This window comes from Seriola lalandi, unplaced genomic scaffold (assembly GCF_002814215.2).
Source record: "Seriola lalandi dorsalis isolate HSWRI2012SDOR001 ecotype SW California unplaced genomic scaffold, Sedor1 jcf7180002054598, whole genome shotgun sequence".
Classification (NCBI taxonomy): Eukaryota; Metazoa; Chordata; class Actinopteri; order Carangiformes; family Carangidae; genus Seriola; species Seriola lalandi.
Genome location: NW_019525151.1, coordinates 800,718 through 812,532, shown reverse-complemented (window position 1 = coordinate 812,532; position 11,815 = coordinate 800,718). Strand labels below are relative to the sequence as shown.

Below are 11,815 nucleotides of genomic sequence, written 5' to 3'. Positions count from 1 at the left end.
TGGTGACAACTCATAAAAACTGACACCGTGAACCCACCCCAAGCATTGCATACAATCCAGAGCTACTGACGTAAATGTTTAGGCCTTTCAATAGGGAGGATATTTCCAGTCCTTGAAACTTTAAACACAGCCCGTATTTCACTGTCAGAAAGAGGCGGCAAGTCAAACGAGAACGGGGTGTCTTTTAACCTGTGTGTATACCTGAGACGACCAGGCCCTCTCTGCTAACACGCTCAGAGCTGGTTCAATGTTTCACCTCCCAAAGTTTTGTCTTCTTGTGTAAAATAAGACTGTATCTGTTCACAATTTTAAACTACTTCTTTATAAATGAAAATTATATTGAAGGACACAAGATGTTCAAAATACAGACAAAAATATTTTAATGATAACAAGATACATTTGATTTCATGAGTCCAAAGATATTCATAGGATCATATGCCCAATGTATTACAGGTGAATTACGAACTTCTAGGCCATGTTCTGTATTCTCAACAGTGAAAGCAGAGTCCTTGTGCTTAACAGGGGAAAACACGTAATGTGGCGATAGAGCACTAACAATACAGGAAACATAGTTAGTTTTATTTTCCTCTGAACAGACAAAGAAAAGCCATTCAAGCCACTACATTATTACAAAAAGCCAAATGACAGAGAGCTGAACAGATTGTCACTTTACACACATACAGTACATTCTCAATAGGATTAGCTTATGTCTCGTGCTGGGATGTCACAGGAATCCCAACTTCCACAACAGAATAAAAAAAAAAGCCTGAAAGCCTCACTGATGATAAATACCATTGGAGCTTATAATAGTCTCTAAATGATGGGGAGTAAAAACATTACCTTATTGTAAGTACATCAGGAAAAAACAAAGTGAAAAACCCTAAACTGAGCCACAAAATCTGAGCATGTTTTATTCTCTTTTTGCACCAAGCGCTCCCCAGCATGTGTTGTAATGTGCTCACAAACTGCACTTCCACAGCTAAAGCACGTGACTGGCCTGAAATGGTCAAAAAGCCTGCGTCTGTGACCTAAAGGAGGAAAAGAAGAAGAGTTCTGGGAGAAGTGAAGACTCAGTCACTCATCACGTAAAAAAAAAAAAAAAAAAAGTTGAGTATGTCTCTCTCCTTCTTGCTCCACTCCACTCTGCTTCGCTGTGTTGCTGGCTCTTGGCTATGGCCCAGAGGAATTCTCTGGTGGCCTCGGTAAATATAACATTTAGAATAACAGCGCCAGAGCCCCCGTGTGTGGACTTAACCCAGTTCCTGGGTCCTCGCTGCGTTGCCTGCGGCTCTGACGGGTAGAATAACAGGCCTTCATGTCTCTCCTGACCTAGGTAAGGGACCAGAGAGGAATAAGGGCTAATTTAGAGGGGCCAGAGATCTGGAAGGTTTCTGTCAAGCCTCTTTCCTGGCCACTGGGACACTGAGAAAAGGTAGCACGGCTCTTCTAAAGAAGGGGCTCAATCTGGTCCTAAGGAGCATGTGGGGATACAGGGCTTGGTGCTGTAATTGATAAGTAAAACCTGGCTGATTAGAGGGCGACTGATCTGGTAACCTGGTCTCATTTCTCAACCTGCAGAAGTCCAACACGAACTGACAATCCTCCAAAGTGCAATATCTAAGACTTTTGTGGCTCAACATCATTGTAAAATAGCTCAACATTAAATCTCCCCATGACACAGTATCATCCATTCACTTAAATCACAGAGAAGCGGTCACTGTGGACAATAACAAGTTTAGGCACCTTGATGTGTGTGATTTTTTTCATACATTTAAAAGGACTTTGCATCAAAACTTGACTGGACATCCTCCCCTTCCTGCAGTTCACTGATAGCCGACAGTTAAACGGAAAACCAACTCCAAATAATATATCAAACCAAAGAATATATAACGTCTGACAGTTCAGTTATTATTTGCGAACAAGAACAATGATGTCTCCTGAAGACATTAGTCTGCAATGTCACTGAGACACAGTTTCTGAAGCTCTATTAACAATGAATGTGACACTTTTCGCATCCAAATGAGACACATGTCAGAGTAGCACTAATACATATGAAACAGAAAAGAGTCCATTAAATGGTGTCTGCTATGTTAGTCTCCCATTCATTGCTGCCCAGACAGCTGTGCTTGATGACATCAGAAATCAGTCTTGGCTCTCTTACTTCTAGCTTTATGATCAATACATACAAAGGGTGAAATAACTGTCCATATTCATAGTATTACATTTGCATCCTCTTTAGAGTGGATTTTCACTTTAAGAATGCACAAGTTTGTTGGCTTCGTGGCCATCATGCACTACAACTCATATGTGCCAGAACTGGACTTGAAACCTGTACAATTTGTATTTAATTATCAAGTATCTATAATTATAATACACATTCCCACTTTGAAACAACAAATGGTGTATGTTACATATCTACAGACCAATGTGTGATGGGTGCAATACTGTGAAGAGAACAACAGACAGCACACCATATACTATGTCATCTATATCAGTATTGCATATTGTAACTATATTTATACATGTTTATATAAATATAGATAAGTATATTTCTATGTACATTTTGATATTTCAACATTGCATAAAGAATAAAATAAATAATACAAATATAATCAAATCTTACAGTAAGTATGATTTGAGAAATGCTATATTAGAGCCAAAATAGTCCTAACAGTTGAAATAATCATGATAATAACAATTATTATTCAATTTAAAAAAATTGTGGCCTACACTCTGGCATAACATTACAAGCTACACCACAATTACCCTGCAAGTTTACCATGTGGGACTGCTGGAATGACTGGAGAGGGCGGAATAAGGACAGGAAAGGTCGGGACTTGTTTCCTTCTGCTCAGTCTGTCTGGGAATTTGTGTTTGTGTGTGTGGAGAAGTGTGTGTGTGTGTGTGTGTGTGTGTGTGTGTGTGTGAGCGTGCGGAGGTGTGCATAAGTCTGCAAGTGTGGTTTTTAAATGGTGTAGGGGGGTCAAAATCAGGACAGTCTCCTGCACTTTCACCTCCGGATGTCGGTGGCCTCGGGGTCTTCCTGCTCAGCCACCACGCCAGCTTCTGGACTCTGGCGGCGCGGCCCCTGACTGCGATTACGTGGGTGAGCGTTGAAGCCCGCCTTACCGGCTTTGTCCTTGTCGCCTTGCCGCGGGGGGCGAGGGTGCTCCGGCTCAGGGAGGGAAGGCGAAGGGCGACGGTGGTGTTCGGCGGGAGTCCCGGCAGGGGATGGGGCGAGGGAAGAGCAGAGACTCAGGCTGTCGCACAGAGCCCCCCAGTTCTGCTCGCACTGTAGCCGGACGCTCCGTGTCAGCGCCTCCTTCACTTCCTCTCCGCAGCTCAGGAGAATATTCACCAGCTCCACATATGGACTGGGCAGAGAGAGGCACATTACTCACAAGACGCCTATGATTTTATGTTTGGAAGCACAATTCATCAAGGTCTAGCAAATGACAGCAATAAATGGAATTGTACTATGACTATACATGGAAGAACAGAACAAACTCCAGGGGAGTCCAGGGAGGGTAAACAACCAGAGATAAAAGAGAACGGACAAGCCTGGAGTGAATATATTCACACAAGCTGTCCAAAGTTGAACCAGCCACTCACCCTTTAGGGAAGAGATCTTGGAAATGGATCATCTCCACCATGACGGCTACATTCTCCTTGGCAGCAGAGCACAGGTTGTGTTTGATATAGCACTCTCTCTGGAGCTGGAACACCATCTCCTTAATGGACACACACTTCCTGCTGATACAGCTGAACTTGTGCCGTAGCCCGTGGGCCATACATTTCAGAGCATCCTTGATGAAGGACTTTCCCTACGTAGACACAGAGAAATGACTGTGGAGTGAACTCTCAAGACACAGACCTTTGTTGATGCTGTTGAAACTTGAGGGCTCATGCTTCATAGCCAAAGAAACACTTGTTACTTACACATGATAGTTTTGGTAAATGTCATGCACCTGTTTCAGCAGCGCTGGAGTGTATGTGTGGCTGTGTCAGAGGAAACTTTGTACGAATGCGTAACTACGACTCTCCCGACTTCGAATGGGGAGATGAAATTCTGCATGTATGGCAGCAGATCTTGTTATTCTGCTGCTGAAATCGTCTGGATTTGTCTGCCAGAGATGTAAGTTCCTAGTATGTGAGCCTATAGACATATTAAGACCCCAGTCAGGCCTGGCTTGGCAGAGCTTCAGCCTCCACTATGTATGAAAAGGGAGCTAACTGGGCTCATAGCCAGCTGGCTCATGACCCTTGGTCCTAACTGTACATGCATCAGTCCACTGAGAGGGAAGTGAACTTCCCAAGAGAGGAAAACAGATTATGAGACGAGTGTGTGTTTGATTGTGCTTCTAGAAAAAACTGATATGATTTAAGGTATGTAGATAAAAAAGCACAAGTAAACAAATCTGTTCATGGATGACGAGTGTGGAGCAGTGAACCAGTGAAAAGGAGAAGGAATGTTGCCTCCGGTTATACCGTTTTTTTGCAAACAGACAGACAGACTAGTTTAGTACCTGAGAGTCAAATTTGCCAGCGTTGTGCAGGAACGTCATGCAGATTTCCTGTAGCCCTCGTATCTCGCAGGAGTTATTCTCAAAGCACTCAAACACACCACAGCCGACATCCCCTGCACTCACCAGGCAGTGTTGGATCTCAGCTGGAAAGAGAGAACAGGTTAGGGGAGGGACCTTATCATCTGTTCACAGCAGAGACAGCAGCAGATTGTTACAGGCGTGTTGGCAATGAAGACCATACGGCTTGAAGGCACAACTCCACTCTCGCACTGATTGCTGCACGAATCACAAAGCTGATGTGGCGTATAACTATTTCCATAGACACAGGCGGTCGTTCGTGTGCTCACGGCCTAGAGTCTGTTTCGGATACCCTTTGCATGAGAGAGAAAAGGGATGCGGGGCAGGGGGGAAGAAGTCTAATTTCCCAAGCTGAGGGGTTCCTGCAGAGGAACACTTGGTGACAGAGATATTACTGTGTCATTCTGCACCACAATCCATCTGCACTGCCTAGCATTGAGATGGGATGGTGCATTGCAGATACAGCCTTGACTACTTGGGGAGGAAACACAAACGCAGTCATTTCTATTGTCTGTTGATGAAATGTGCATCAACAAGTCTCTCATTAATGCATTAGTAGACAGACTGAAATAACAATATTAAGGGTGCATCATTAGCTTCAAGAGGGGACACGACAACAGCAATGCAGGCAACAAACTTGTTATATGAATATGTTATATGTTATATGTCAAATCAGCTCCTACGCACTACTGGCTGCCTCTCAAGTGTCATTTCTCTTTACTATAGCCATTAAAGACAGGAATAAAACACATTACACAGAAAAAGAAATTTCCAAGAGAAAGTGACGGTTTCTCTTTTAAGCCCAAATTGCTGTCTGAGAGCATGCATTATATGACATCTGACCACCAGCAGGGAACCTGTCACATAAACTGCTGCTTGCCCCATGTGACATTGTCCTGAGTGTTTTATTTCTTAGTTAATATGGCAACTTGCAGGTTAGGTTTGGAGCCAACAGGCCGTTTACAGTTTCAGTTTGGCTATGAAAACCCTAACTGTTGACCGAAGTAAAACATAATTACACGCGTGATTTGTCTTGGAGCTGATAAGTGATGGGCGTGAGAAGGTTTTGTTTTTTTTTGTTTTTTTCATTTACTTCAGTTGGAGGTGCGCACCAGCTGCGTAAAAAAAGACTTTGTCTTGACCACAGCAAATAAAGGATCAAATGTGACTTATTAGAAATCACGCTTGTCAACAAAGAGCCTCTGTTTTGGGGGGTGGTGGGGGGGGGGGCAGCAGAAGGGGGAAGGGGCAGAGCTGCTGCGGGGGTTTGTAGGCACTGAGTTGAACTTTAGTGCGCAGGAAAAGTGAGCCGCTGTCAGCAGTGCTTGTTTTGGCATCACGGGAATGTGCTTGGATCGTACGAGCTTGGCCGCAACGTGCATTGAATTACACAGTGGTGTTACCAGGGTCTCTACTGTGAAAACCTGCATTGGAGTTTGTCCCTATTTTTCAGCGTGGAGGCAAGATAACAATTATGCTCTGATACTGTGACACAAGTTCACATGGTGGGTCGCAAGTCATGCTGTGTATGAGAGAAAAATCAGCCAGTGTAAACGGCAAGTTTCAGGGGAAACGCAGCAGCAGCCCAGTGTGGCATTAGTGCTTTATGTTCATTCACAATCACACTTTGTCTTTTCGAGTGTTTAAGAACCATTTCACCAGAGGATTGGTTCAATAAATGAACTCCAGCTCGCCTCCAGCGCTGACCAACCACCACACTACTACAATCATTACTGCTCCACTAACCTGCTTGACCGCATCACCCCAACATTCATCTGCCTACACAACACATGCAAAAGCCTGATTTTTCTTTCCCACTAAAATTGTTAGGGCTACCTATAACGCGCGCACACACGCAGTCTACACCAGCGCACACGCACACCTAGATGCGCTGCCGTATACATTACCTATTACCTTGTGCCATTCTATTAATAGTTTACTAACATATTGAATTTCTGTCTGAGAGTATTTACAGGATATCGTCTTTCTGAGTAATCGAAAAGGGTCACTCATGCAGCGTAGCGCCGGGATTTAAGTGAAAAAACAGCGGCTTGCTCAAACCACCCGGACGTGTCTCCTGCATGGTTTAATTCGCAGCCACAGAAACACGTGCCCGGACAAACCCCACGTAGATGTGTGAGCAGTTGTGCCAACCAAGAATCTCCACATTCTTATCCCCGCTGACACTTCATTTCTTACCTGTATTCTGCAGGGAGAGACGTCCTTTCTGGCTCGCGGGCTTCTCCGGGGGGCTGTCATGAATATCAGTATTATCCGATCCCACTACTCGCTCCAGCACTGACAAGACCAGCAGAGCCACGGCCAGTTTGACCAACATTGCGTCTCCGAGCGGTGCGCCTCGATTCCCCCAGCAAAGATCCGGCAGTGTGTGTGAGTGAGTGAGTGAGTGAGTGAGTGAGTGTGTGTCTATCTGTCTGTGTGTATGTGTGTGTGTGTGTGGGTGCGTGCGTGTGTGTGTGTGTGTGTGTATGAGGGTTCACCTTGGATCAGTGATCGGCGCAGCTGCGGCTTGGTGTCTTATGGGGCAGCTGTGGGACTGAATGCATGAGCTGGAAGGGATGCTGCCTATATTTCTCAGAGCCCCGGGTGTCAATTTGGATGAAGGAGTTAAGCAGGTGTTGTCGGTCGGGGCTTCACAACCAATCAGAGACGCAGACATCCACGTCCAAGGTTTTAGGGGAGTGTCCTGTGAAAGTCCCCTTTTTGCCATAAAAATGACGCTAGAAAGCAATATTCATGAGTGAGTTGACTGTGACAGCTATTGGATGACCAAGCAGTGTTTGACATATCAAATCTGCAAAAGTCAATCAGCTATAATATCCCATATAACCCACAGACGTCCATTAACCCACACAGGGACTATAATAATATTTCAACAAGTCAGATTTGCAAATATTGCAAGATAACTTACAGATCCTGCTTGTTGTTGCACTTGCAGCAGGGAAAAGTCAACAGAAAGTCTGTTTTTGCCATAAAACTGGAGCACATATTTAGGCTACATGGCTATGTATGAGAGCAGTGGGAGGAACAAGAAATACCAAGCTTGCCAACAGACTGGAGAAAATTGAGGCATATGATGTCCAAGTACTCTACATAAAATAGGCTTAGCTTGTGGATCTACAACCTACTAAGTCATTAATGCAAGGTAGTAATTAAATTAACTACAGCTTCCAAGATGTCTGAAGTCGTTGCTTTCACAGAAAGTGGGTGAAAAGTTATAACAGAGAGAGTCAATGAAAATGAACGATACAGTACAATCTTGAGATTAGTTTTCTAATAATAACGAGACACAGAACTTTGTATAATAGTCTGTTGATATGATATTGATCTTGAGGTTATGCCATAATGACTGTCTTTACAACTGAAAGCTTCTATAAATAGAATGCATCTAATGTTTTTATGGGGAAGTGAATATGAAGAGGTCTGTTACACACTGCCCAGTTTAGTCTGTGACAATGAGGTCTGCTAACCACTACTACAGGGAGTGATCTAAGAATAGAGGACCAACATTGGCAGGGCTGCACATTTGGAGACGTTAGAGGAATCTTTTTCAAGAGCAACACTTGAGGATGCCATGTGGAATAACTGCAAGCAGACTGAGTCTGCAGAAGGAACATAAAGTCTCTGTCTTCGAAATGTTTCCAGTGACCTAATGGTGTTACTACGTTCAGATAAAGGCCTCTATAGGAGCTCGTGCTGCGAGGCGAGCCGGCGCGTCGCTGTGTCCATCCTCACACCAGAGGGCTGCTGGTGGACAGGAGATGGTACTGACGGCAGGAAATGACTGTCAGGGTGCAGGGTGGGCAGCTGCACTTGGGCCCCAAGCCTCTAGGGGGCCCACTGATACTAATTGTGTCTTCATTTTCTTAATTACAACATAGCAATAGAGTAACCTCATTATAATAAGCCCAAGATCCAGCTGTCTAAACTTCCATAGGCCTAACACATAAAAACAAATACATTCATTTTTTCCCCTCTTCACCTAACCTGCATGTTTGAGGATTGTGGGAGCACCTGGAGGAAACCCAGGGTGACATAGACATGACATGCAAACTCCCTCAACCACAACCAGCAGCTTTCTTATCATTGGTGGTTTACTGTTAAAATTCTCAGGTTGGGTGGCAGAATAATGAGGGACAAGGAGGTGGTTTAGTGTCTGTGTGTGAGGGGTGAGGGCCCAACTGAAACCCAGACCCTGAGACAAATACATTACGCCACTGCTCAGGCGCCCCATAAACGAACATGGGGAAACGATTGGTGGTCATATGTGTGTGTGTGTGTGTGTGTGTGTGTGTGTGTGTGTGTGCGTGTGTGCGTGTGTGTGTGCTTGCGTGCGTGCGTGCATGCGTGTGTGCGTGCATGCGTGTGTGCGTGCATGTGTGAGTGTGAAAGACAGACAGAGGAAGAGACAGACAAACAGGCATCTGATTGTGGCCAGCCGAATTTCATAGATCTGTGACTTTGAAATCTGTTTATCATAACATTTCATTTATTTTCATAAAATCCTTTTCATGGGAAGCTCTGGCTCTGTCTGCTGGAAAAACTTTTCAATCCCAAGCTATATTTAGACCATCAATGAAATTAGCCAAGAGCAGGAATTGGACTCCCACTCTAACCTAACCAAAATGACGATCACTTATAGCTCTAAATATAGATAATTATTATCTTGAGACTGCCTGTATCTATCGTTTTAATTGAGGTTTTCACTCAGTGGAATGAATTTTGGAGAAGTCACCACAGCTGAGAAATGGTATTTTGGCCAGGAGATGGTGCAGCGTGGAAAACCTCAACATTTCAATATTCCCATTATATTCTCATGGTGGATGTGGTCACCTTAAATTAAATGAATTTATGATGATCTTGTACTACTTTTGTGCCTATGATATTACTCTAATGCAAAGTTTTGATTTGATATTAGTCTGGTGTAATCTAAATTTAATATGCCATCACTACAGACCTTGTTCTCCTCAATAATAACAATTAAAAAAAGTTGTTCCAGTCTGTGTGCCACAAACTGGCTTATGCTTGAGGAGCACAGAGCGGAAATTGCAATGCAGCAGTATTCTCAAAGTCCACTGGATTTACAGCAGGCTCACACAGGAGGGTGTAGTGCACCGGGGCACGCGTCTGGAGATGGGCTTGGTGTGTTTCCAGTTGTACCTATACCACAAACTGGAATCTCCTGCTCAATTCGCGTCTGTTAAACACTACCCACGCTGTGAACACACCCTCGATTTGGCCCAATCAATGTGCTGCAGGGGACCACAGGCTTTAATAGTATGTGTTTCATTGCTGCCTACTGGTGCTGCATTCAAGTCATATGGGAAAAACTACAGGGGGTCTTCAGACCAAGGCCAATAATTGTAGTTTCTTAGAAACTTATACATCCCTGGTATTTTATTGTTATCATTATCGTTATTATTAAGCATTTAAACACACTTAACAGATATTAATGAGTTTACAGCAAATCAATTAATGTGATTCAAAACTAAGAAAATCCCAATGTACAAAAACTACAGTTATTCAGTTTAAATAAAAATCACTCAAGGTACACTTATTAGGCTTTTTCTGCAGCCTTCAACCACATGTTGCAGTCTTCCAGGAGAAAGCTCAGAGACATGTCTTAGTATAACTTATCTCAGCTGTCTCCATGACAACAGAACAATCTCCATCCACTAAGGAAGACCTAGTAAATGGACCTTGAGTTAATTTATTTTATTATCATTTATTTCCTATATTTTATCAGAAGACTGTTTCCTCGCTTAACAGTTGGTTAACAGTCGCTTAACATTTCCAATTCAGTTGAGGCTGGGGAATATGGGTGCAGCTCCAAGTTCAAAAGTGCCTGGTCAGTGTAACAACCAGGTGAATGGGACCTTTAAAATCACTTACCACAGGAAAGCTGAAGTGAACAGTAACTGAAAGGTGGAGAAAAGTGTTACTCCGAAGTACCGTGCATATTTACTACTTCACTTGAATGCCACACAAAACACCAGACATTGGCACCAACAACAAGAACATTCAGCGGTTCCACTGACCAAATGAATGAACATCATGATTTAAAACTTAATTCATGAGGTTTAAAATAATCTTATAAAATTCAGGTTTTCCAGAGCAGCTTGCGATGAGGGAGCAGACAATTACTGCACATTTTGAAACATACAGGATCTATAAACTAAATTTGACCAAACAATCTCACTTCAAACCTCCATTTAGTGGCATTTCAGGAGCTTTCGATCATATCTCATGATTGTCAATAGCAGCTGGAGTTTGATAAGTTGCCATGGAGTTATAGCTATTCACGTTTAATTCTCTCGAGCAATTGAAGAACTTTTCATCCATGTTCAGCCTCCACACACTTGTCATTCACAACCTGACTGTATGTGTGTATAGTCACTTGAATATCTGAACACAGTGCAGAGCTCTGATGAATACAGTTTGTTGCGTGACAGCCACAATGATGTTTTCTTTAATGTATATTTTCAATTTATATTGTTTCAGCGGTATTAAGAATCTATTTCATGTTTATATTGCATAAGGGCATTGTCTCCTTTCAGTGACACTGTCCAGAAAACAGACAAGTACGCTTTGACAGCAGTAACATTCATTCACTTTGACTGCTATACTATAAACATACAGAAAGCAGACATGTGTTCTGAGTTGAGACCCCTGGGGCCCTGGCAAGTGATCAACCAATGAAACCACAACAGAGAGGCCAGGCTGGGGTGCGTGTGTGTGCGTGTGTGTGTGTGTGTGTGTGTGTGTGTGTGTGTGTGTGGGGTGGGGTGGGGGTCGCTTCACTGGGAGAGAGGCTCCCGTAAAAGCAATTAATGTTACCAGTTTACAGACTTCTTATAGTACTTTACGGGAAGCATGTGTGTGCAATTCAGCTTCAAGGTCAGACTGCGGAGTGGAAAGCTGCTGGACAATAACTCTTGAGTGACCCCACACAATTCATCAAAAACTTTAAAAAAAAAAAAGGTCTTCTCCATTCACACTCACACACTGACTACTCGTTGTCAAATGAATGACAGTATGCACGCAGGTGAAAGTGGCCCCCACTCTGATATTCTTCCTTCATATGTGACTGGAAACAAAATGACATTTTCAAATATGGCCTTGGCCGCTTTGTAATCCTTAACATTAACATATTTCAAATGTGGAAATGTGACCAGAGTCTGAACAGTCAT

At 43.4% G+C, this 11,815-nt stretch overlaps 1 protein-coding gene across 1 annotated transcript; it reads right to left on the bottom strand.

Annotated features, from left to right (window-relative positions):
- Positions 1-363: 363 nt before the first annotated feature.
- stc2a (stanniocalcin 2a) lies at positions 364-7,302 on the bottom strand. Its single transcript, XM_023419312.2, has 4 exons — positions 6,804-7,302; positions 4,527-4,669; positions 3,613-3,824; positions 364-3,374 (listed from the first exon to the last, which is right to left on the bottom strand). The coding sequence occupies exons 1-4, from the start codon at positions 6,940-6,942 to the stop codon at positions 3,011-3,013; spliced, it is 858 nt and encodes a 285-aa protein (XP_023275080.1). The 5' UTR covers positions 6,943-7,302; the 3' UTR covers positions 364-3,010.
- Between the last annotated feature and the right edge of the window lie 4,513 nt (positions 7,303-11,815).

Bases quoted from the DNA above. Each gene is read 5' to 3' on its own strand.
- stc2a (XM_023419312.2), bottom strand. From the start codon at position 6,942: ATGTTGGTCAAACTGGCCGTGGCTCTGCTGGTCTTGTCAGTGCTGGAG. The intron at 4,670-6,803 runs GTAAGAAATGAA...CTCTCTTTCCAG, and splicing joins TCTCTCCCTGCAGAATACAG to CTGAGATCCAACACTGCCTG. The intron at 3,825-4,526 runs GTACTAAACTAG...GTGTCTACGTAG, and splicing joins CTGGCAAATTTGACTCTCAG to GGAAAGTCCTTCATCAAGGA.